Source organism: Muntiacus reevesi, chromosome 13, assembly GCF_963930625.1.
Source record: "Muntiacus reevesi chromosome 13, mMunRee1.1, whole genome shotgun sequence".
NCBI lineage: Eukaryota > Metazoa > Chordata > Mammalia > Artiodactyla > Cervidae > Muntiacus > Muntiacus reevesi.
In genome coordinates this window covers 69,450,107-69,476,061 of record NC_089261.1, presented here as the reverse complement: position 1 = coordinate 69,476,061, position 25,955 = coordinate 69,450,107, and the positions used below count along the sequence as shown (strand labels likewise).

The following is a 25,955-nucleotide window of genomic DNA, read 5'->3' as shown; positions in this document are numbered from 1 at the left end:
GCAGATTCTTTACCATTGAGCTGTCAGGGAAGCCCATCGTCTTTATTTTACCAAAAAGAGCAGTATTACAGATTTAGAAATTAGACAAGCACTGCATACTTGCAGATGGGTGTGAAGGTAGTGGAAAGAACACGAGACCAAAGAGTTAGTGAATTTGGTTATATCCCTATTCCCATATGGTGCAGAGGTAGAGACCCTGTGCGCCAATGCAGGAGACGCAAGTTTGATCCCTGGGTTGGGAAGATCCCTTGTAGGAGGAAATGGCAACTCACTCCAGTATTCTTGCCTGGAAAATCCCATTGACAAAGAAGACTGGCCGGCTACAGTCCATGGGATTACAAAGAGACACGACTTGGCGACTAAGCAGTTATAGCACGCACTAGCTCTCTTCTGACAGGCTGTGGAACTTAGTCAGATCTTTTGGCCCCTCTAGGATTAAGTTTCTTCATCAGACAAGTTAGGAGGTTTGATTTGACTTGATCGCAAAGCATCTAGCTCATAGACTGTCAGCTGTTTGATTCCCATTGCGAGTTATAGCATCTGCAAGTTGCGTGTGTTTTGTTTGGTTGTTTTTTAGTTGGTCACAGAGTAATATGGACAGTTGGTGTGGCCTCAGTGCTTTCCTGTTTTCATCATAAGTGACTCATGTTCAACAGGGATCATGTTGGTAAACCTGAGCCAATTGTTATAAATAATTGTTTTTGAAGCTGTATATGATTAGTTTAATAATTATGAGCTATTGAAGTTTCAGTTGTCTGACTCATTGCGACCCCATGGACTGCAGCACACCCAAGCCTCCCAGTCCATAACCAACTCCCAGAGTCCGCTCAAACTCATGTCCATTGAGATGATGATGCCATCCAACCATCTTATCCTCTGTCTTCCCCTTCTCCTCCCACCTTCAGTCTTTCCCAGCATCAGGGTCTTTTCAAAAGAGTCAGCTCTTTGAACCAGGTACACAAAGTATTGGAGTTTCAGGTTCAACATCAGTCCTTCCAATGAATATTCATGACTGATTTCTTTTAGGATGGACTGGTTGGATCTCTTTGCTGTCCAAGGGACTCTCAAGAGTCTTCTCCAATACCATAGTTCAAAAGCATCAATTCTTCTGCGCTCGGCTTTCTTTATAGTCAAACTCTCACATCCATACATGACTACTGGATAGCCTTGACCTTTGTTGGGGAAGTAATGTCTCTGCTTTTTAATATACTGTCTAGGTTGGTCATAACTTTCCTTCCAAGGAGTAAGCGTCTTTTAATTTCATGGCTGCAGTCACCATCTGCAGTGATTTTGGAGCCCCAAAAAATAAAGTCTGACACTGTTTCCACTGTTTCCCCATCTATTTTCCATGAAGTGATGGGACCAGATACCATGATCTTAGCTTTCTGAATGTTGAGCTTTAAGCCAACTTTTTCATTCTCCTCTTTCACTTTCATCAAGAGGCTCTTTATTTCTTCATTTTTTGCCATAAGGTTGGTGTCATCTGCCCATCTGAGGTTACTGATAATTTCTCCCAGCAATCTTGATTCCAGCTTGTGCTTCATCCAGCCCAGTGTTTTTCATGATGTACTCTGCATATAAGTTAAATAAGCAGGGTGACAATATATAGCCTTGGCGTACTCCTTTTCCTATTTGGAACCAGTCTGTTGGTCCATGTCCAGTTCTAACTGTTGCTTCCTGTCCTGCATGCAGGTTTCTTGAGAGGCAGGTCAGATGGTCTGGTATTCCCATCTCTTTCAGGATTTTCCTGTTCCTTGTGATCCACACGTCAAAGGCTTTGGCATAGTTAGTAAAGCAGAAGTAAATATTTTTCTGGAACTCTTTTTTTTTTCCCCAGTGATCCAGTGGATGTTAGCAATTTGATCTCTGGTTCCTCTGCCTTTTCTAAAAACAGCTTGAACATATGGAAGTTCACAGTTCATGTACTGTTGAAGCCTGGCTTGGAGAATTTTGAGCATTACTTTACTAGCATGTGAAATGAGTGCAATTATGTGGCAGTTTGAGCATTCTTTGACATTGGAATGAAAACTGACCTTTTCCAGTCCTGTGGCCACTACTGAGTTTTCCCAATTTCCTGGCATATTGAGTGCAGCACTTTCACAGCGTCATCTTTCAGGATTTGAAATAGCTCAACTGGAATGCCATCACCTCCACTATCTTTGTTGGGAGTGATGCTTTCTAAGGCCCACTTGACTTCACATTCCAGGATGTCTGGCTCTAGGTGAGAGATGATATCATCGTAATTATCTGGATCGTGAAGATCTTTTTTGTACAGTTCTTCTGTGTATTCTTGCCACCTCTTCTTAATATCTTCTGCTTCTGTTAGGTCCATGCCGTTTCTGTCCTTTATTGAGCCCATCTTTGCATGAAATGTTCCCTTGGTATCTCTAGTTTTCTTGAAGCGATCTCTAGTCTTTCCCCTTCTATTGTTTTCCTCAATTTCTTTGCATCGATTGCTGAGGAAGGCTTTCTTATCTCTCCTTGCTATTCTTTGGATCTCTGCATTTAAATGGCTATATCTTTCCTTTTCTCCTTTGCTTTTTGCTTCTCTATTGTAGTTTAGTCCTAATAAAATTGTATCATAAAACTGAGGCATTTTGAAGGATTTATTGATAAAAGGAAAATATAAATGAATTCATTTTTTTGCATTTTACTAACATTTATGGTGTGTATTGCCACCATAATAACTACATGTGAATTTCTAGCCATGTGGCCAACAATTAAGTTAACTTTTATATTCCTGGCCTACATGACTTGTTATATCCTTTCCAGATCTGGGATTTAACAGTTTTATGAGTTTCAGTCTCCTGTTGGATAGGTCTAGACTTGGTAGTGATGAAGTTGAAATTGGGGAAGCTAAATAAAATTTTAAAAGTCTACTATATCTGCTTTTTTTATAGATGTATGTATAAATGTGAGTGGGTATGTATATATTACCATCTGTATGTGAGTGTGTGTTTGTGTGTTCAGTTGCATCTGACTCTTTGCAATCCCATGGACTGCCAAGCTCCTCTGGCCATGGAATTTTCCCAGCAAGAATACTGGAGTGGATTGCCATTTCCCCTTCCAGGGGATCTTCCCAACCCAGGGATCCAACCTTCATCTCCTGCATTGACAGCTGGATTCTTTACCACTGAGCCACCTGGGAAACCTGTATGATAGCAGAGTATCAACCAATTGCTGATTTTTTTTTCATTTAAGAATATATCTTAGAAATTGTCCTATTCCTATAGTTTTCTCATTAATGTATACAGAGTGTTCCATCAAATGGATGAACACCAGTGTTTAACCAATCTCCTTTTGGTGGGCATTTGGATTTTTTTATAACTTCTGCTATTACCCGTAATAATACTGTAATGAATGTTGTGTTTATGTGAGAGCTTTTGTGCATATGTTAGTGTCCCTGGTGGCTCAGATGGTAAAGTGTCTGCCTGCAATGTGGGAGGCCCAGGTTAGATCCCTGGGTCGGTAAGATCCCCTGGAGAAGGAAATAGCAACCCAATCCAGTACTCTTGCCTAGAAAATTCCATGGACAGAGGAGCCTGGTGGGCTACAGTCCATGGGGTCCCAAAGAGTCGGACATGACTGAGCACTTTCACTTTCTTTCTTTAGTGTATCTGTAGGTTAAATTGCTGTATTGGAGGATATGTGCATTTGTAATTTTGATTAAATAGACAAATTGCTCTTCATGGAGATTGAACCAGTGTACACACCCACCAACAATGTGTGGGTGAACTTGCTTCTGCTTGACTGCTTTCCCACTCAAGGATTCCTGTCTTTGTGTATTACAAAGCAGTTTGCCTTATACTATATTACACTATGTTGTCTCTGGGAAAATGCTGATTAGATGGGTGATCATTACCTTTTTTATAAACTTCACAGAGACTGAAAATTACACAGAAGACTACTTTCTTAATATTTGCTGAATTAAATGGCTGTGCTATTAAGCATCATGCAATGTACTTTACATGCTTCAGAGCACAATTATTCCAGTGTAGAAAAACTCCAGTGTGCAAATTGTCAGCCTTCCATGGAGAGTCATTCCCATCACATAATGAAGCACAGTACCCATATTATATAAAAGATTTGAGTATAAACAGAGTTATTTGCACTTTATTTCTCCTATTCAGAAAGAAAAGGCATTATCACCAGATACTGTTTTCATAATTTTCAGAGAAAAGTTATTTAGTTGGTGTAATTGAACTAAACAACACAAAAAGTCGTCCTCTTAATCCTTGATTCATAACTCCTTGACTGTATATGTGGACACACACACAGTTTTTAGCTTGGAGAGTTAAAGTTGCTATGGTTCCTTTAAGAAAATAAAGCAATTTGTATTACAGAAAGACAGGGATGCACTTTTTCTCTTCTGCATTTAGGACTTACTGCATGCATTTAGGAAAATTTTGAAGGATATTTAAAACTACTATCTCTTTCCTCATTTTCTCTTTGGGTCGCAGCTTGGAATATGAAAATCAGTTCCTGAAGGAACTTAGAACTTACTTAATTTTTATGCTAATATGCCCAAATTACCTTTTCTAAAATTGACTATTGTTCTAATAACTTCCCCCCTACCTTTTTGGCTTTTCTAGAAGGATTTACCAGCTTCTTTTTTATAAAGTTTTCCAAATTTGACTTTCCAATATGGTCCTTTACATAGCATTGTACTAGCATTGTACTTGTATTTACATACAAGTAAAAATGTTTCCTTTATTGGTCTATTTGAAAAGTAATTGTGTTGGATATCATATTTATAGTGAAGACACTGGTTAAATCCCAAAGAATAACCTAATTAATACAGAGTCTCGTGGAGTCATTGAAATAAAAATATAAATTAAAAAGTTATTATTAGATAATTACTCCTTTTGTTTTCTTTTTTAAGCACATATATTTCAGAGAAGTTGCTTGCATTTAGACTGTTGAGTTTTAAATTGTTCTACCCCACTAAGGAAAGTAGTTTGTGGTGTTACTTAGTGGAATAACAAAAAGAGAAGTTTTGGTGTGAGCTTTCCTGGTGACTCAGATAGTAAAGAATCTGCCTGCAATGTGGGAGATCTGGGTTCAGTCCCTGGGTTAGGAAGACCCCCTGGAGGAGGACATGGCAAGCCACTTCAGTATTATTACTCTGTGCTTACCCCTTCTTCACAAATCACTGAATCTCCTGACTACTCTAAGGGAAGAAAATCATTTTCATGGAACCATAGCACCCCCTTGCAGCCTAATAATTTGTTTTTAAAATTCAAAGGAACGTTTGTTTAGATCTAGGAAAAGAATTGTTAATCTAATATAATCTGATGTCTCTTACATTCTTGTGACCAAGAAGAGATCTTTGAAAGATTCCACAGAAATTACGGGGATTGGAAGGAGGCATCATCCTTTTTGCAAATACTGGTTACATTACTTGTCTATGGGATGCTGGGGTCTGGGTGCAGATCTTGAACTGTGGCTGAATCCCTGAGCCATCTGTAGACACAATCAAGAGTAAACTTCTAGCCAGTCAGCTAAGCATGCTCACTTGTTGTGTTACAGGTACTTCTCCCAGCTGCTGGTCTGTTACAGTTACAGGATGTGAAGAAGACTTGCTGTGAATTTTTGGAATCTCAACTTCACCCTGTCAACTGCTTAGGAATCCGGGCTTTTGCTGATATGCATGCATGCACGGACCTCCTAAACAAGGCCAACACCTATGCAGGCAAGTGGAATAAATCTCAACTGAAATTGAGACAGGAAGAATCTGGAAATCTCGGTTTCTAGTATGATTCTATAGTGATTTCTGGAAATTTGTTTCATGTTTTTGGATCTGCACATTAAAAAAATACATTTAAAATCTTATACTGGTATTATAGCACTGCAGAGTTGAAGCATACTCATAGAGTTCTGAATTTTAAAGAAAAATGTAAACGTATATGATATTAGGCCTAAATGATAGAGAAGATAATTTTATGCAAATATTGAATCTCTTATGTTTTTCTTTCAGACTGTCAGAAAGAAAATGGATAATTTTTTAATATGGATAAAAAAAGTGTTTACATATGAAATTAAGTCATTTAATCCCTATTTTATCCCTGCTTTTTGCAACCTTTTCTTGTATCCAAGAACACAATTTGTGGCTTAAACATTTTCAAAGCAATGAAATCTAGCTGACTGTGAGTAGAGGAGTAACATAGACTCCAACTAGAGGCAGCCCTCTGCTTAGATTAAACGCTGGTTTTCAGGACCTCTTGGTGGCATCCTCTCCCTATAGTGGGTAGAGGCTTGTGGCTATCCAGTCACAGAGCAAGATTATTGTCACAGCTTTGGGTGTAGCTAAAGTACTGGAGATCAGTGGAGAAATAACTCCAGAAAGAATGAAGGGATGGAGCCAAAGCAAATACAATACCCAGTTGTGGATGTGACTGGTGATAGAAGCAAGGTCTGTCTGATGCTGTAAAGAGCAATATTGCATAGGAACCTGGAATGTTAGGTCCATGAATCAAGGCAAATTGGAAGTGGTCAAACAGGATATGGCAAGAGTGAATGTAGACATTCTAGGAATCAATGAACTAAAATGGACTGGAATGGGTGAATGTAACTCAGATGACCATTATATCTACTACTGTGGGCAGGAACCCTTAGAAGCAATGGAGTAGCCATCATGGTCAACAAAAGAGTCCAAAATGCAGTACTTGGATGCAATCTCAAAAATGACAGAGTGATCTCTGTTCGTTTCCAAGGCAAAACATTCAGTATCACAGTAATCCAAGCCTATGCCCCAACCAGTGACACTGAAGAAGCTGAAGTTGAACAGTTCTATGAAGACCTACAAACCCTTTTAGAACTATCTCCCAAAAAACACATCCTTTTCATTATAGGGGACTGGAATGCAAAAGTAAGAAGTCAAGAAACACCTGAAGTAACAGGCAAATTTGGCCTTGGAGTACAGAATGAAGCAGGCAAAGGCTAATAGAGTTTTGCCAAGAGAACGCACTGGTCATAGCAAACACCCTTGTCCACGAAAATCAGATTGATTATATTCTTTGCAGCCAAAGATGGAGAAGCTCTATACAGTCAGCAAAAACAAGACCGGGAGCTGACTGTGGCTCAGATCATGAACTCCTTATTTCCAAATTCAGACTTAAACTGAAGAAAGTAGGGAAAACCAGTAGACTATTCAGGTATGACCTAAATCAAATCCCTTGTGACTATACAGTGAAAGTGAGAAATAGATTTAAGGGACTAGATCTGATAGTCAGAGAGCCTGATGAACTATGGATGGAGCTTCGTGACATTGTACAGGAGACAGGGATCAAGACCATCCCCATGGAAAAGAAATGCAAAAAGGCAAAATGGTTGTCTGAGGAGGCCTTACAAATAGTTGTCAAAAGAAGAGAAGTGAAAATCAAAGGAGAAAAGGAAAGATATTTGCATTTGAATGCAGAGTTCCAGAAAATAGCAAGGAGATATAAGAAAGGCTTCCTCAGTGATCAATGCAAAGAAATAGAGGAAAACAACAGAATGGGAAAGACTAGAGATCTCTTCAAGAAAATCAGAGATGCCAAGAGAACATTTCATGCAAAGATGGGCTCAATAAAGGACAGAAATGGTATGGACCTAATAGAAGCAGAAGATGTCAAGAAGAGGTGGCAAGAATACACAGAAGAACTGTACAAAAAAGATCTTCACGAGCTAGTTAATCACAATGGTGTGATCGCTCACCTAGAGCCAGACATCCTGGAATGTGAAGTCAAGTGGGCCTTAGAAAGCATCACTATTAACAAAGGTAGCGGAAGTGATGGCATTCCATTAGTTGAGCTATTTCAAATCCTGAAAGATGATGCTGTGAAAGTGCTGCACTCAATATGCCAGCAAATTTGGAAAACTCAGCAGTGGCCACAGAATTGGAAAAGGTCAGTTTTCATTCCAATCCCAAAGAAAGGCAATGCCAAAGAATGCTCAAACTACCGTACAATTGCACTCATCTCACATGCTAGTATAGTAATGCTCAAAATTCTCCAAGCCAGGCTTGAACAATACGTGAACCGCGAACTTCCAGATGTTCAAGCTGGTTTTAGAAAAGGCAGATGAAGCAGAGATCAAATTGCCAACATTGCTGGATCATCGAAAAAGCAAGAGAGTTCCAGAAAAGCATCTATTTCTGCATTATTGACTACGCCAAAGCCTTCGTCTGTGTGGATCACAATAAACTGTGGAAAATTCTTCAAGAGATGGGAATACCAGACCACCTGACCTGCCTGTTGAGAAACTTGTATGGTGGTCAGGAAGAACAGTTAGAACTGGACATGGACCAACAGACTGGTTCCAAATAGGAAAAGGTGTACGTCAAGGCTGTATATTGTCACCCTGCTTATTTAACTTATATGCAGAGTACGTCATGAGAAATGCTGGGCTGGATGAAACACAAGCTGGAATCAAGATTACTGACAGAAATATCAATAACCTCAGATATGCAGATGACACCACCCTTACAGCAGAAAGTGAGGAAGAACTAAAAAGCCTCTTGATGAAAGTGAAAGAGGAGAGTTAAAAAATTGGCTTAAAGCTCAACATTCAGAAAACTAAGATCATGGCATCTGGTCCCATCACTTCATGGAAAATAGATGGGGATACAGTGGAAGCAATGCCAGACTTTAATTTTTTGGGCTCCAAAATCACTGCAGTTGGTGATTGCAGCCATGAAATTAAAAGATGTTTACTCCTTGGAAGGAAAGTTATGACCAACCTAGACAGCATATTAAAAAGCAGAGATATTACTTTGCCAACAAAGGTCCATCTAGTCAAGGCTATGGTTTTTCCACTGGTCATGTATGGATGTGAGAGTTGACCTGTGAAGAAAGCTGAGCGCCAAAAAATTGATGCTTTTGAACTGTGGTGTTGGAGAAGACTCTTGAGAGTCCCTTGGACTGCAAGGAGATCCAACTAATCCATCCTAAAGGAGATCAGTCCTGGGTTTTCATTCTAAGGGCTGATGCTGAAGCTGAAACTCCAATACTTTGGCCACCTCGTGCGACGAGTTGACTCATTGGAAAAGACCCTGATGCTGGGAGGGATTGGGGACAGGAGGAGAAGGGGACGACAGAGGATGAGATGGCTGGATGGCATCACCCACTTGATGTGCATGAGTTCGAGTAAACTCTGGGATTTGGTGATGGATAGGGAGGCCTGGCATGCTGCAATTCATGGTTCGCAAAGAGTTGGACACAACTGAGCAACTGAACGGAACTGAACTGAAAGTACACAGGAGTAACCTATAATTTATTTAGCTCTGAGTTTATAAACATTTAAAAAATTCATATTAAAAGTGATTATTAAGAAGTTTCTAATTAAAAAAAATTTTTTTTCTAGATGATAAACCTGGTGAAAGATACAGTCCCACATCTCCACCTTGAATCTGTGAGACCCAGTAGGAGCAAGTTACTAAAAACCCTTCCAAGACTGCTGCCCCGTAATAAATTATAGGGCCTCAAGTTTCTGCACCCTTCAAATGCAAAAGCCTCTCATCTAAACTCTACTCCACTCTGCTTACTCTGATAACTAAGGAACTTAGACACCGGCAAGGCATAGAGTATCTGACAGGAGCTTTATTCCTAGAATCCCTATTGCATTTATCAAAGAAATAGTAGTACAGAGTGGTTAGTTGGGGAAAAAAGTGCTGCAGTAAACCATAATAGGTCCAGTAATTTTGGAATTTATAGATTTCTCTGGGGTTGCCTGATAGGCTTAATTATCCTTTCTAAAGTTGTTTCAGTGGGAAAATGTAATCTGAGTCCCAGAATGCTTAATTACAGATAAACTTTTAGAATATAATTTCTGTAAGTTGGGGAATACATATAACATGTAGCAATATTCATATAGTCCTTTTGAGTGGGATGAGGTATTTTAAGAAAACCAAGCACAAGTTTTTATTTATTGATGTGTTCCAGTGCAACCAATTCTGTTCTTCAGCTAAATAGAAATCCATTAGACCCCTTAATTGCTAGACATACTGCACCTGTTCTAAGTGATTTATGTTAGGAAAGCCAAGGAGGCTTTGTGCATTTTTTTTGGATAGTTTTTTGTACATAAAGCAATCTCTAGTTAATACGTTTCTTGGACTGCTAGTTGTCCTTTGTACTTGATAAATGTTACTGAGTTTTAAGAGATAGAAAGAGAAGGAATAAAATAGGATTAATGCAAAAAATTTCCATACATAGTTCTCATGCTGTGGTAGAACTCTTAGTTTTACTCATATCAGAACCAACTCACTGTGTTTTGGAAGACAATAAGATTTTATTATTTCTTACTCTTCTTTACAGTTTTAAATTTATTGTAGTATATGACAGAATGTCACCAATTTTCTACTAGAATTACAACACCTCTACATCTTAGTATACAGACTCTTTCTACATAATTATGCCAAAAATTTTTTATGAAAATGTTATCACTTTCAACAAAATTGCAAAGAAAATGATTTCTCATATTTACACACTATAATTTTAAATCAAAATCTTATTTTAAAAGATGCACTGCTTTTTATACCATGCATCTGAATCTTCAAATTGCTCAAGTTTCTCAGTAACATTTTACAGCATCTTTTATTATGAAAAGTTGCAACCATGCAGAAATAGACTAGTACTCACTACCCAACACTGAGAGTTGTCAATTCATGGATAATTTCATTTTGAGTACACCCTTCTTGACTTCTCTTTCCTATGTTATTATTTTTTATGTAAACTTTTTAGTGCAGACTAGTAAAGATGTAAAATATGCAAATTAGACATCTACAGCTTGATGAATTTTTGAATTCTTGTATTATTTTGGAGCAATTCAGTCATATTATTTCATCTACATATTTCTTATACTTTTTTTTCTTTTTTCTTATACTTTTAAAGAAATAAAATTGCAGTGACCAATTTCATATAGTCAAGCTATTTCCATAACTTTGGTGTATTGATAACTAGCTGCAGGAAACTTTCTAAAATAAATGTGCATGAGTACTCGGTCACTTCAGTCATGGCCGACTCTTTGCAACCTTGTGGACTGTAGTCCATCAGGCTTCTCTGTCCATGGGATTCTCCAGGCAAGAATACTAGAATGGGTTGCCATGCCTTCCTCCAGGGGATCTTTCCAACCCAGAGATCGAATCCATGTCTCCTGCATTGCATGCAGACTTCTTTACTCACTGAACCACCCAGGATGCTCTTTCTAAAATAAATAATCCAGTGTAATACTAAATTAAAGTAGTTCTTCATAGTGAAAATATATGAATGTTGTTTATATCTTAAGCAAACAGAAGGTAAAGAGTCAACAGAAGAAAATACCTAGAGTTCTCTTTTTCTGCCATAATAATTGTTTTGCAATCCCTTCCTTGTTTATTTTTACAATTCAAGCACTTATGTGTCCCAAAGGCCTACCCAGACACCTAAATTGCTTTCGAGTTCAAATTAGAACATGTGAATAGATCTAGGAGAGTGGAGGTGTTTCCATAACAATGGTAATAGATGGAAGTTAAAATCTTAACTTTGTTCCCCCTCTGTTAGGCTTTTAAGTAGGGTCTGAGACATACAGGCAAGAAAGAAGGAAAGGAAGAAATAAAGAGCAATAGACAAATTAATGCATACAGAAGTCCATACATACATGGAAAGAAGGAGGGGGGAGAAAGAAGGTTGAGAGAGAGGGTGGGAAAGTGAAGAAAGTTGCATGACCTCAGGGTACTTTCTGATCCAAAGTATCACTGTGTGTTGAGACTGGAGCATCCTTATCCTCTGAAAATTCACCAGGGCTCTGGGCACAAGATCTGCGTCATTCCTTTCTCTTGGAGATTGGGAATGAGCTCTGTTGTATCCATTATAGTTAAATTGTGCAGGTATAATGGAAGAGTGAAGATATTCTATGGGAATATCTGTGAATGGTGCTTGTTTTTCTTAGTATCAGCATCTTTAGAAAAAGTAAAAATGTGGGAAATCAGGTGGAGAAGCTGGAGGTCTGAGCAGCGCAGGAGAGTCTGCTCTGCCCAGCCTGGTGCCCCTCTCCCTTGGTTTCAGTCCCAGCCCCCACTGGCCCATGCTGTTTTCTAGGGTTGTGAACAGCCTCAAACCATGAACAGTCAAGGGTAACCCAGACCAGCCAGGCAAAATGACCTGCATATTGAACCTGGTATTCTGGACTGCAATCAACCTTTGCTATGTTCTTGAGTGGTTGTTTTCTTGGCTAAAAAGCTGTATGAAATTATTTTTGCTGTATACCTAAAAATGAAAACTTTCACATCTCCTTCAAGAGTGTGGACTTGTTTGGAGAATGCTGGTTTGTGGGCTCTTACTTCTGATGTGTTTTGAGTGATGTCTATATTTAATTCATTCCCCAAATCATTAAGACTTTGAGCATTTTTGCTGGACTGAAAATATAGAGAAGGTAAAAACTGAACTTATGACTTCAGGTGCATTTTAATAGTCCCAGTAAAAGATGCTTTTGGAAGTTAGATTTTAATTTGAAATACAAATTTTATTCAGCCTTCTTTGTTGATAAACAAGTTACCAGTGGTTGAATTGTGAGAATTTCTAACAAACTTAAGGGAAGCAATAAATACCAGATTCTTAGTCATTCCAGCGTCTCAACACTCACCACACTAAAAATCTGAGAAGCTGCTTAATATAGATTCCAACTGATCTTCTGGGAAATATTTACTATCATTTTTAAACCAGCTGAAACTCTGAGGAACCTGGCATTCCTCTGTAACAAAGCTACCTGTGAAGAAGTCCCTTTCTCCGGTCTCTGACACCCTTTCAGTTTGTTTCTCATTCTTCTTTGTTTGCATATCTGAGGTCTGTCCATGAGCCGCGTGCTACCCCACTCAGCCTTCCCACTGTGCCTGTGCCGTCATCAAGCGTTTTTATATGCCAGATGTTTTCATGTGTGCCCTCTCTCCCGTTATCGTAAATGAAACTTAGCTTTTCCCCATACCTGTATGTTGGGGGCAAACTTCTTTAAGTGACATTCCCCCTTAAAGAGAGTGACTCAGGCAGGAAGGTGGGTAGGAGGGTACCCTTCCAGACTGTTCCTCTCTCACCGTCACCATCCTCAGTTCTGCACTGGCTGGCTGTCAGCCTGCAACACTCACTCTGCAGCCTATTTTCTCCCAACGCCTTCAGGCCTCCATTGTTTCTTCCCTCTGCGCTTTGTTTCTCTTGCTGCCAGAAACTTCAAAATCTGTGCTGTTGTCTCTCCTGAGACTCCCTCTTCCTACCTCCTTGTGGCTACTGTCTTCCTTCCATAAACCCATTTGCCCCACAATTCTAGGGTATTTTGAGCCTTGTTCCCATTTGGAGCTCCAAGGTATCAACCTTTGTGATGACCATAAACTCTGACCAATGCTGACCATTTCCTGCCCCATGCTCTTATATTTCTTCATAAATCTGTGTTCTCTGGTCCCAGTTCTTCCAGTCATCTCTTGACTGCTGAGCTTAGACCCAGTAGTCAGCCCTTTCAAAACTACCGTCTGTGTGCCTGGTATTGCCTGAACTGCTGTGGTAATAGGTTCAGTATGATTTAACCCCTGATTCCATGGAGTTTATTGGCCAGTAATGGTCAACTCACACCCAATTTTAGCATATCCAGATTATGCTCTATGTTCTGTGAGAGCTGATCCAATGACATTTTCTTCTGCTCTCAGTTTCCTATGGTCATTTTTCCATTTCTCTAATTTAGGCTAGGAATCACTACTTGGGGTAAACATCTGTCAAAATAAACTCATGATTTTGAAAACAGCCCTCTTGAAAGAAACTTGAGAGGGTAGTTCTAATAATGGTGTCACCAGCTTTGACTTTGTGATATGCAAAATAAAGAGTAGATGCTGATTATTGAGAGTCTATTACTATGTTAATGTACTACTAAAGAAAATTCTTCCTTTGGAAGATAATGAAAACATTTGATGTGCACCACTGCTTGATTGTTTGCTGACTTAAATGACAGCTCTTAAAAGAATTAATTATGTTTATATTCTTAAATTCATTATAGTCCTCATTTATGTCCTAGTTGCTTTAACCTCTAGTGGCTTAGAGGTTAAAGCGTCTGCCTGCAATTCAGGAGACTCGGGTTCGATCCCTGGGTCGGGAAGATCCCCTGCAGAAGGAAATGGCAACCCCCTCCAGTACTCTTGCCTGGGAAATCCCACGGATGGAAGAACCTGGTGACCTACAGTCCACGGGGTCGCAAAGAGTCGGACACAACTGAGTGATTTCACTTCACTGTGTCCTAGTTAACTACATGCAGTCTGTTTTGCTTTGTTGACAGTTTTTCTAGCTGAGATGAGTTAGCTGTTCTCAGGTTTCACCAAACTGAAACTGAACTGCTGGAGATACATATATGGATTTTTTTCCCCCCTAAAAACTAATAGTATTCAGAATGAAAGACTCATGGAGTGCTAGCACTAGTTGGGAACTTAGCAGTTATCTAGTCTAACACTTTAATTGTATTAATTAAGAAAATGAAGACTAGAGATATCTTTATTTTCCCCACAACACTTTCTCAGAGGTAAGCTGTTTGTGGACTTAAAATACTGTTGTTATCCAGGCGCTCAACCTCACTTTTCAGATAAGATTCTGCCCTAGATGGAGTATAGAGGAATTACATGAACCCCTCATGGCATTTAATTTTGATCAAAAACGTTCTTATTGTGTAGAAATCAGGTATGAAGACTACTTTGATTCTTATCAGAGGGTGCAAAACAAAAAGAACTTTGGGCTTGTATTGTTGCCTTCATCAGCTTAATTTGGGTTGAGCAACTTTAGCCTTTTAGACCTGGTGTGATAAATCCTAGTGACTATCTCTCATTTCTTGATAAACTTATTTTATTTGTAGGAGGGAAGCAAACAGGAAAATTCAGGTGCTCTGCAGAGTACAGAGATTTCTTATATATAAGGAAGAATGCTTGTGTACATTATATATGTATAATATATGTGTTTAATGTATATTGCATGGCTATAGCATAGTTAATACTGCTAGGAATCACGCTCTTTTGAGAGAGAAGGAACTGATCATCAAATGGCAGTGTGATTACTGGTTGGCTTTACTCAGTGGCAGAGGAAACTAGTAGAGGCAAATCACTAATGCCACAATAAAAGCTCTGTGCTATAAACAGAATAACCTGTTAACATGTGGGTGGGAGGATGGAAAGAGTCAGTGAGGTCTGTAACAGAATTAGGGTGGTGAAGATAGAGAGAAGGTTGTGAATCTTGGAACTGACCCTGGATATGAGTACAGGAAACAGGCTAGACTCTGAAATGCTCTGCCTCTAGCATTACCTTTTAGGTAAAGCTTTGTAGGTGCATCTCACTATGTTCGTGTGTATTACCAGTGTGTAGTAGCTGTTCAATTTTACTATACCTTACTGAGATACAGAAATCTGAATAACAGTTCATTTAGTAAAAAGGAAGAATCTCTTATCTCAGCTTTGTGACAAGCAAGTAAGGAAGGAAGTGAAGTTGCTCAGTTATGTCCAGCTCTTTGCGATCCCAGGGACTGTAGTCAGCAAGGCTCCTCCATCCATGGGATTCTCCAGGCAAGAATACAGGAGTCGGTTGCCATTTCCTTCCCCAGGGGAACTTCCCAACCAGGGATCGAACCTGGGTCTCCGTGTTTGTAGGTTTCATGGTAAAGAGTTTGCAGGCAGACTTTATAATTTGAGCCACCAGGGAAGCCCTTGTGACAAGTTTTAGGCTTGTATTGGCCAAACCAATCCAAAGATATTAGAGTTTTTGTTAATAGTGGATTCAATAGCAATCAATAATGTAATTGTATCTATAAATATGTAAGGTGATTATCTCATTCTCTTCCACCCAGGTCAGATCATATCTATGAAATTGAGTTCATTTTCAATTACATGTTTTAAGAGAGACTGATGAACTGAAGCACTGAATTCAGAGCCGGGATGATGTTGAAGACCTGATACTAGGAGTAGTTTTACAAGGAGTAGTCAAAGAATTTGTAAAATTCTGAAGAATATAATGTTCTCTGTAAAAGTTTGAGGGAATTTCATGAGAGAAAGAGCTTAACCTTGTTCTGTGGTGAGTATAAGTAGAATCAGTGTTAAAAATGAAGGAGAAAGATTTTAGTGCAACATAAAGAAGCTTGTAGGAAATGCTCGAGGGTGGTGTGGCTGCTTTGCTCTCTGCTGGCGTCTGTAAGCGATAGCCAGATACCCACTTAATGTGAACATTTTAGGGATTACTCTCTCATACAGAAGTGGTGGTCAGGTCTCTTGTATCACTAAATCTTAGGACTTTCCGGAGTCACTATTGAGGATTCCCAGGATTTGAGAACCAATTTATGTTAGAGGTTATAGAGAGGAGGGGATGGAAGAAGAGGAAGAGAGGAGCTGTTTACTGGGTACACAGTTTTAGGTTTTACAGTGTGAGCACACGTAACACTACTGCACTATATACGTACTTAAAAATAAAGTATGACTATACAGTCGGCAAAAACAAGACCGGGAGCTGACTGTGGCTCAGATCTTGAACTCTTTATTGGCAAATTCAGACTTAAATTGAAGAAAAGTGGGGAAAACTACTAGACCATTCAGGTATGACCTATATAAAAAACCTTATGATTATACAGTGAAAGTGAGAAATAAATTTAAGGGACTAGATCTGATAGACAGAGCGCCTGATGAACTGTGGATCGAGGTTCATGACATTGTACAGGAGACAGGGATCAAGACCATCCCCAAGAAAAAGAAATGCAAAAAAAAGCAAAATGGCTGCCTGAGAAGGCCTTACAAATAGCTGTGAAAAGAAGAGAAGTGAAAAGCAAAGGAAAAAAGGAAAGATATTCCTATTTGAATGTGGAGTTCCAAAGAATAGCAACGAGAGATAAGAAAGCCTTCCTCAGCAATGAGAGAAGCAATGCAAAGAAATAGAGGAAAACAGTAGAATGGGAAAGACTAGAGATCTCTTCAAGAAAGTTAGAGATACCAAGGAAACATTTCATGCAAAGATGGGCTCAATAAAGGACAGAAATGGTATGGACCTAAGAGAATCAGAAGATATTAGGAAGAGGTGGCAAGAATACACAGAAGAACTATACAAAAAAGATCTTCATGACCCAGATAATCACAATTGTGTGATCACTCACCTAGAGCCAGACATCCTGGAATGTGAAGTCAAGTGGGCCTTAGGAAGCATCACATGAATAAAGCTAGTGGAGGTGATGGCATTCCAGTTGAGCTATTTCAAATTCTAAAAGATGATGCTGTGAAAGTGCTGCACTCAATATGCCAGCAAATTTGGAAAACTCAGCAGTGGCCACGGGACTGGAAAAGGTCAGTTTTCATTCCAATCCCAAAGAAAGGCAATGCCAAAGAATGCTCAAACTACCACACAGTTACACTCTTCTCACATGCTAGTAAAGTAATGCTCAAAATTCTCCAAGCCAGGCTTCAACAGTACATGAACCATGAACTTCCAGATGTTCAAGCTAGTTTTAGAAAAGGCAGAGGAACCAGAGATCAAATTGCCAACGTTTGCTTTATCATCAAAAAAGCAAGAGAGTTCGAGGAAGACATCTATTTCTGCTTTATTGACCATGCCAAAGCCTTTGACTGTGTGCATCACAACAAACTGGAAAATTCTGAAAGAGATGGGAATACCAGATTACCTGACCTGCCTGTGAGAAACCTGTATGGTGGTCAGGAAGCAACAGTTAGAACTGGACATGGACCAACAGACTGGTTCCAAATAGGAAAAGGAGTACGTCAAGGCTGTATATTGTCACCCTGCTTATTTAACTTATATGGATCATGAGAAACGCTGGGCTGGATGAAACACAAGCAGGAATCAAGATTGCTGGGAGAAATATCAGTAACCTCAGATATGCAGATGACATCACCCTTATGGCAGAACATGTATACCCAACATTGGAGCACTGAAATGTATTAAATGCTCAGAGGTCTGGAAATAGAAACAGACAACAATAAGATAGTCTTCAGGGACATCATTACCCCACCTTCAACAATGGGTAATCTTCTAGATTATCAACAAGGAAACTAGACTTCAACCAAACTTTAAACCAAATGGACCTAAAAGATACATTCAGAACATTACACCCAAAAGTAGCAGTATACACGTTCTTCTCAAGCACACACAGAATGTTCTCCAGGATAGACCATAGGCTAGATCATAAAGCAAGTCTTAGCACATTTAAGAAAATTAAAATCAAAGAAGTATTCGTTTTCACCATAGTGGTATAATACTAGAAATCAGTAATGGAAGGAAATTGAAAAATTCACAAATATGTGAAAATAAAACAACACAGTCCTGAACAACCAGTAGATCAAAAAACGGAAATTTAAAGAAAACAGCTAAAGAAGGAGAAATCAAAAAGAAAATTGAAAAATATCTTGAAGCAACAAAAATGAAAATGTACCATACCAAAATCTATCATTTCAGTTCAGTGGCTTAGTTGTGTCTGACTCATTGCGACCCCATGGACTGCAGCATGCCAGGATTCCCTGTCAATCACCAACTCCTGGACCTTGCTCAAACTTATGTCCATTGAGTCAGTGATGCCATCCAGCCATCCCTTCTCCTACCTTCAGTCTTTCTCAGTGTCAGGGTTTTTTCCAGTGAGTCAGTTCTTTGCATCAGATGGCCAAAATATTGGAGCTTCAGCTTCAGCATCAGTCCTTCCAATGAATATTCAGGACTGATTTCTTTTACGATTGACTGGTTTGATCTCCTTGCAGTCCAAGGGACTCTCAAGACTCTTCTCCAACACCAATTCAACAGCATCAGTTCTTTGGCTGTCAGCTTTCTTTATAGTCCAATTCTTACATCCATACATGACTACTGGAAAAACCATAACTTTGACTAGCACCTTTGTAGGCAAAGTACTGTCTCTACTTTTTAATGTCCTGTCTAGGTTTGTCATAGCATTTCTTCCAAGGAGCAAACATATTTTAATATCATGGCTGCAGTCACCATCTGCAGTGATTTGGGAGCCCAAGAAAAGTCTCTCACTGTTTCCATTGTTTCCCTATCAATTTGCCATGAAGTGATGGTATTGGATGCCATATTAGATTTTTGAATCTTGAGTTTTAAGCCAACTTTTTCACTCTCCTCTTTCACTTTCATCAAGAGGCTCTTTAGTTCCTCTTCACTTTGCCATAAGGGTGGTGTCATCTGCTTATCTGACTTTATTGATATTTCTCCCAGCAATCTTGGGTCTAGCTTGTGCTTCCTCCAGCCTGACATTTCTCATGATGCATGTAAGTTAAATAAGAAGGGTGACAGTATACAGCCTTGACATCCTCCTTTCCCAATTTGAAACCAGTCCATTGTTCTATATCCGGTTCTAACTGTTTTTTCTTGATCTTGTACAGGTTTCTTAGGCAGCAGGTAAGGTGCTTAGTTCCCATCTCTTTTAAGAATTTTCCACAGTTTATTGTGATCCACACAGTCAAAGGCTTTAGCGTAGTCAATAAAGCCAAAGTAGATGTTTTTATGGGATTCTCATGCTTTTTCCATGATACAGTGGATGTTGGCAATTTGATCTCTGGTTCCTCTGCCTTTTCTAAAACCAGCTTGAACATCTGGAAGTTCTCAGTTCAGGTACTCTTGAAGCCTAACTTGGTTAATTTTGAGCATTTCTTTTCTGATGAGTGCAATTGTGCAGTTGTTTGAACATTCTTTGGCATTGCCTTTCTTTGGGATTGAAATGAAAACTGACCTTTTCTAGTCCTGTGGCCACTGCTGAGTTTTCCAGATTTGCTGGCATATTGAGTGCAGCACTCTAACAGGGTGATAGTGGCATAAATATAAACTCGTGGACCAATGGGACAGAATTGAGTACGTGGCAATAACACCCTCGTATATAGCCAACCAGTATTTGGCAAGGAAGGTGAAAATATTCAATGAGGGATGTCACATTTCTTCAGTAAATGGTGTTGGAAGGATTGGATACTTAAAAGAATGAAATTGGACCCCTGTCTTACATCACTTAAGGAAATTAAGTTAAATAGATTAAAGAGTTATCAATAAGACCTGAAACCATAACACTCCTAGATGAAAACAGAGAGTTTTTGTGAAACACGTTGGTGTTGATAGTGACTTTTCAGATATGGCAAAAAAAGCAAAAATTACTACATAGGACTTTATAAAAACCAAAAAGCTTCTGCACAACAACAGAAATAGTTAGCAAAATGAAAAGGCAGCCTACAAAGTAGGAGGAAGTGTTTGCAAATCATATATCTGTAAGGGATTGATATCTAAAATATATGATGATCTCATACAATGCAGTAACAAAACATAATTGCTGTTGCCTTTTTGATTATATGAGATTTATTCTGTTAGCAGCATTCAACTGTGTAATGCCTTATTGTTAATGTTAATCACCACTCTATATGTTAGATCCCCAGAATTTATTCACCTTATAGCTAGAAGATTGTCCCCTTTGACCTAAACCCTTCAAGCTCTGTTAACTGCCCCAATCTATGGTTTTTATATTGCTTTGACTGTTTAAGCTTTCGCATATAAGTGATATTTGTCTTCATGTGACTTATTTCACTTAGCATGATGCCCTCAAGGTCCATCCGAATTGTTACAAATGGCACAGTTTTCTTCTTTCTTCATAAGTAATGTGTGTGTGTATGTGTGTGTGTGACATCCTTTTTCATTCATTTGCTAATGGACTCTTAGGTTGTTTCCATGTTCACTGGAAGGACTGATACTGAAGCTGAAGCTCCAATACTCTGGCCACCAGATGCAAAGAGCTGACTCATTGGAAAAGGCTCTGATGCTGGGAAAGATTGAAGGCAAGAGAAGAAAAGGGTGGTAGATGATGAGATGGTTAGATAGCATCATGGACTCAATGGACATGCATTTGAGCAAGTTTTGAACTGTGGTGTTGGAGAAGACTCTTGAGAGTTCCTTGGACTGCAAGGAGATCCATCCAGTCCATCCTAAAGGAGATCAGTCCTGGGTGTTTATTGGAGGGACTGATGTAGGATGAACTGGTTGGATGGCATCACCGACTTGATGGACATGAGTTTGAGCAAACTCTGGGAGACAGGATAGGTCAGGGAAGCTTGGCGTACTGCAGTCCATGGCGTTGCAAAGAGATGGACATGACTGAGCAACAACAATATGTTCGCTATTGTGAATAACACCACAGTGAACATGATAATATAGATATCTCTTCAAGTAGTGATTTCATTTCCTTTAAATAAATACCAGCAATGGGTTTGCTAGATCATACGGTAGTTCTGTTGTTAATGTTTTGAGGAACCTCCATGGTGTTTTCCACAGTGGCTGCACCAGTGTACCATTTCTGTCAGAAGTGTAGGAGAGTTCCCTTTTCTCCACGTCTTCACCAGTACTTGTCTTTTTTGATAATAGTCATTCTAACAGTTGTCAGGTGATATCTCATTGTGGTTTTGATTTACATTTTCTGATGATTAATGATGTTGAGCATCTTTTCATGTGCTTGTTCGCCATTTGTTTATCTTCTTTGCAAAAACGTCTGTGCAGATCCTCTGCCTATTTTTTAATCAGATTTTTGTTTTGTTTGCTGTTTAGTGGTAGGAATTATTTTTATATTCTTAATATAGTACACCTAATCAGATGTATGATCTACAAGTATTTTTTACCATTCCAGTAGGTTGCTTTTGCACACTGATTATTGTGTCTTTTGATGCACAACATTTTTATATGGTCCCATTTGTCTAGTTTTTTTTGGTTTCCTGTTCTTTTGTTGTCATATCTAAGAAAAAATTGCTAAATTAAACATCATAAGGTTTTCCCCAGTGTTCTGTTTTAGAGTTTTATAGTTTGGGGTCTTTAGGTTTAGGAACTTAATACATTTTCAGTTAATTTTGGGGTATGGTATAAGATTAGAGCCCACCCTCATTCTTTTGCATGTGAGTATCCAGTTTTTCCCAACACTATTTTTGAAGAAACTATTGTTTCTTCTTTTAGTGGTCTTTGTATCCTTATCAAAGATCATGTGGCAATATACACAAGGGTATTGAAAGTTGTACTTTGAAGAGTACACTATGGAGGTTCCTTAAAAAATTAAAAATAGAACTGCCATATGATCTAGCAATCCCACTGCTGTCACCCTTGCCCTTTATCACCTTCACTCCCATCCCCTTGTAGAGGTAATTACTAGTATTAGTTTTTGAATTTTATGTTCTGTTTTGTGGGGGTGAGGGAGGATAGATAATCTATGTACATGGTTCATATAACAATACAGCACACACCTTTCTTGCTCCCTGGCCATCTTGGTGGCTGCTCTTGGTTGGGGGCTTCCTGCTCATAAGGTAGAAAGACGGTGGCCACAAAGGAGATGTAAAAGTCACTGGGGTCAATCAACGCTGTGCTCCAATTGTTTATGAAAAGTGGAATGTATGTAGTTGGGTACAAGCAGACTCTGAAAATGTTCAGACAAGGCAAAGCAAAACTGGTCATCCTTGCCAGCAACTGCCCAGCCTTGAGGAAATCTGAGATGGAGTACTGTGCCCTGTTGGCCAAAAGTGGTGTCCATTATTGCAGTGGTGATAATGTTGAATTGGGCATAGCGTGTGGAAAATACTACAGAGCATGTACGTTGACTGTCATTGATCCAGGTGCCTGATATCATTGGAAGCATGCCAGAACAGATTGGTGAAAAATAAATTGTGTACAATTTTTCTTTAACTGGCTGGAAATTTTTTTTTAAACACAGTGTACAATGCTATCCATTGAAAAAATGTTTCCACATCTGCCCTCTATTTCCCTCCTCCTTAGGTATGCCCTCCTCTGTAGGTTACTGGATTTGTTAGTTCTTTTTATAGTTTTCCAATGTATGTTAATCTATAGTGTTATCCTTCCCCTTTCTTACACAAAAGGTAGCTGATTCACCGTGTACTCTGTTCAGTACCATTTCCCTGCCTCAAGGTGGCAATATTTCCTAAAGCTCTTTTCAAAGCATGAGCTTTCCTATGCTTTTTCTTATACATGAAGAATATTCCATTGTGTAATTTTACTATTTTTAATCAGTGCCAACCAATTAACTCTTTTGCAATTGTTAAAAACAGTGTTACAGTGAAAAACTTGGAATGTATTATTTCATAATTAGTAAAGTGTACTTGCAGGATGAGATTTCAGTATTGCTGTCTGTAGTGAAGTGAAGTTGCTCAGTCGTCTCCGACTCTTTGCAACCCATGGACTGTAGCCTGCACCAGGCTTCTCTGTCCGTGGAATTCTCCAGGCAAGAATACTGGAGTGGGTTGCCATTTCTTTCTCCAGGGGATCTTCCCGACCCAAGGATCAAATCTGCGTCTCACACATTTCAGGCAGACGCTTTACTATCCGAGTCACCAGGGAAGCCGTCCGTAGAGCCTGTACTAATTTATGTTCCTACCAGCAGTATGAAATAGTACCCTGGTTCATAGTAGGGATTTATTTTGTTTTTCTGTTTGTTTTTAGTTTGGTCTTCATGGTTTTGTAGCTTGAGGCCAGAGAAGAAATGTTCATATATCTTTTTTTTATTATTATTATTAGTTGGAGGCTAATTACTTCACGACATTTCAGTGGGTTTTGTCATATATTGATATGAATCAGCCATAGAGTTACACGTATTCCCAATCCCAATCCCCCCTCCCACCTCCCTCTCCACCCGATTCCTCTGGGTCTTCCCTGCCCACCAGGCCCGAGCACTTGACTCATGCATCCCACCTGGGCTGGTGATCTGTTTCACCATAGATAATATACATGCTGTTCTTTTGAAACATCCCACCCTCACCTTCTCCCACAGAGTTCAAAAGTCTGTTCTGTACTTCTGTGTCTCTTTTTCTGTTTTGCATATAGGGTTATCGTTACCATCTTTCTAAATTCCATATATATGTGTTAGTATGCTGTAATGTTCTTTATCTTTCTGGCTTACTTCACTCTGTATAATGGGCTCCAGTTTCATCCATCTCATTAGAGCTGATTCAAATGAATTCTTTTTAACGGCTGAGTAATATTCCATGGTGTATATGTACCACAGCTTCCTTATCCATTCGTCTGCTGATGGGCATCTAGGTTGCTTCCATGTCCTGGCTATTATAAACAGTGCTGCGATGAACATTGGGGTGCACGTGTCTCTTTCAGATCTGGTTTCCTCAGTGTGTATGCCCAGAAGTGGTATTGCTGGGTCATATGGCAGTTCTATTTCCAGTTTTTTAAAATCTCCACACTGTTTTCCATAGTGGCTGTATTAGTTTGCATTCCCACCAACAGTGTAAGAGGGTTCCCTTTTCTCCACATCATTTTTATTTACAGTAGTGGTAATACTAGAGCATTTGACAGTAGAAGCTAAGCAACAGAAAGACAAATAACTGACTTCTACAAAGAGTGCTGCTGCTGCTAAGTCGCTTCAGTCGTGTCCGACTCTGTGCGACCCCATAGACGGCAGCCCACCAGGCTCCCCCGTCCCTGGGATTCTCCAGCCAAGAACACTGGAGTGGGTTGCCATTTCCTTCTCCAGTGCATGAAAGTGAAAAGTGAAAGTGAAGTTGCTCAGTCATGTCCGACTCTTCGCGACCCCATGGACTGTAGCCTACCAAGCTCCTCCGTCCATGGGATTTTGCAGGCAAGAGTACTGGAGTGGGGTGCCATTGCCTTATCCACTTGTATAAAGAATATAAAATAACAAATAGTTAGCCCTAACCATTTTCTTGCCTTTCTTCCTACAGAGTTCCTTTGAACAAATTTCTACCCAAACATGTTTTCAATTGCTTTTGGTGCCTAGAAATTTGAATATGCATATAGGAATCATTAAATTTAGAACTGTTACTATCAGTCATGCCAGGCTTATGTTATTTCAATGTTTTGGAAACATATTGCAAGATTTTATTCATTCGTTAAAGGTATTGTTAGGAAACCATACTATTTTTTTTTAAATATATATTGGAGAAATGGTTTACTGTATTGTTATTGTCTAGCACTGATAGCTTACAGTGAATGATGTCAGATTCGTGATCTCTCTAGAAGATTTAGCTTCAGGACCAGGGACCAGGCTTGATCACTCAAGAACTTTTATGTAGCAGTTTTATTAAAGTACAAAAAGGGACAGAGAAAGCTTCTCACACAAACATGAGAAGGGGGAGAGGGAGTGGCCCACTGGCTAGTCTTATCAAGGCCTTATATACTTTCACAGACTCATTCCCATAACATACACCTTAAATTAACCAGATTAGCACTAACAGTAGGAAGGTTTTACCAGACCCACTCCCATAATATACATTTTAAGATGACAGGATTAGCCAGAAGCTTCTTCGGAAGGAGAAGCAAGCCCTGCAGCAGGATACATAGTCACAGAGTTTCAGTTCAGTCCCTCAGTTGGGTCTCCTTGCAGGCCAAAGGACTGGCAAGAGTCTTCTCCAACTCCACAGTTCAAAAGCATCAATTCTTTGGCGCTCAGCTTTTTTTTTTATAGCCCAACTCTCACATCTATACATGACTACTGGAAAAACCATAGCCTTAACAAGACGGACTATTGTTTGCAAACTAATGTCTCTACTTTTTAATATGCTGTCTATGTTGGTCATAACTTTCCTTCCAGGAAGTAAGTGTCTTTTAATATCTGGCTGCAATCACCGTCTGCAGTGATTTTGGAGCCCCCAAAAATAAAGTCTGCCACTGTTTCCACTGTTTCCCCATCTATTTGCTATGAAGTAATGGGACTGGATGCCATGATCTTAATTTTCTGAATGTTGACCTTTAAGCCAGCTTTTTTGCTCTCCTCTTTCACTTTCATCAAGAGACTCTTTAGTTCTTCACTTTTTGCCATAAGGGTGGTGTCTTCTGCATATCTGACGTTATTGATATTTCTCCCAGAAATCTTCATTCCAGCTTGTGCTTCATCCAGCCCAGCGTTTCTCATGATGTACTCTGCATATAAGTTAAATAAGCAGGGTGACAATATACAGCCTTGACGTACTCCTTTCCCTATTTGGAACTGTTATG

The 25,955-nt window shown here is 39.3% G+C and overlaps 1 protein-coding gene and 1 pseudogene across 5 annotated transcripts in view; both read left to right on the top strand.

Moving 5' to 3' along the window:
* KLHL2 (kelch like family member 2) overlaps positions 1–25,955 on the top strand; it is a 162,497-nt gene that overhangs the window by 81,419 nt on the left and 55,123 nt on the right. For all 5 annotated transcript variants that reach the window (XM_065904664.1, XM_065904665.1, XM_065904666.1 and 2 more), the window contains one exon: positions 5,530–5,692. In XM_065904664.1, coding sequence (XP_065760736.1) covers positions 5,530–5,692 — 163 coding nt within the window. The remainder of the gene's footprint in view (positions 1–5,529; positions 5,693–25,955) is intronic.
* Positions 20,793–22,599, top strand: LOC136145907 (large ribosomal subunit protein eL30 pseudogene; annotated as a pseudogene).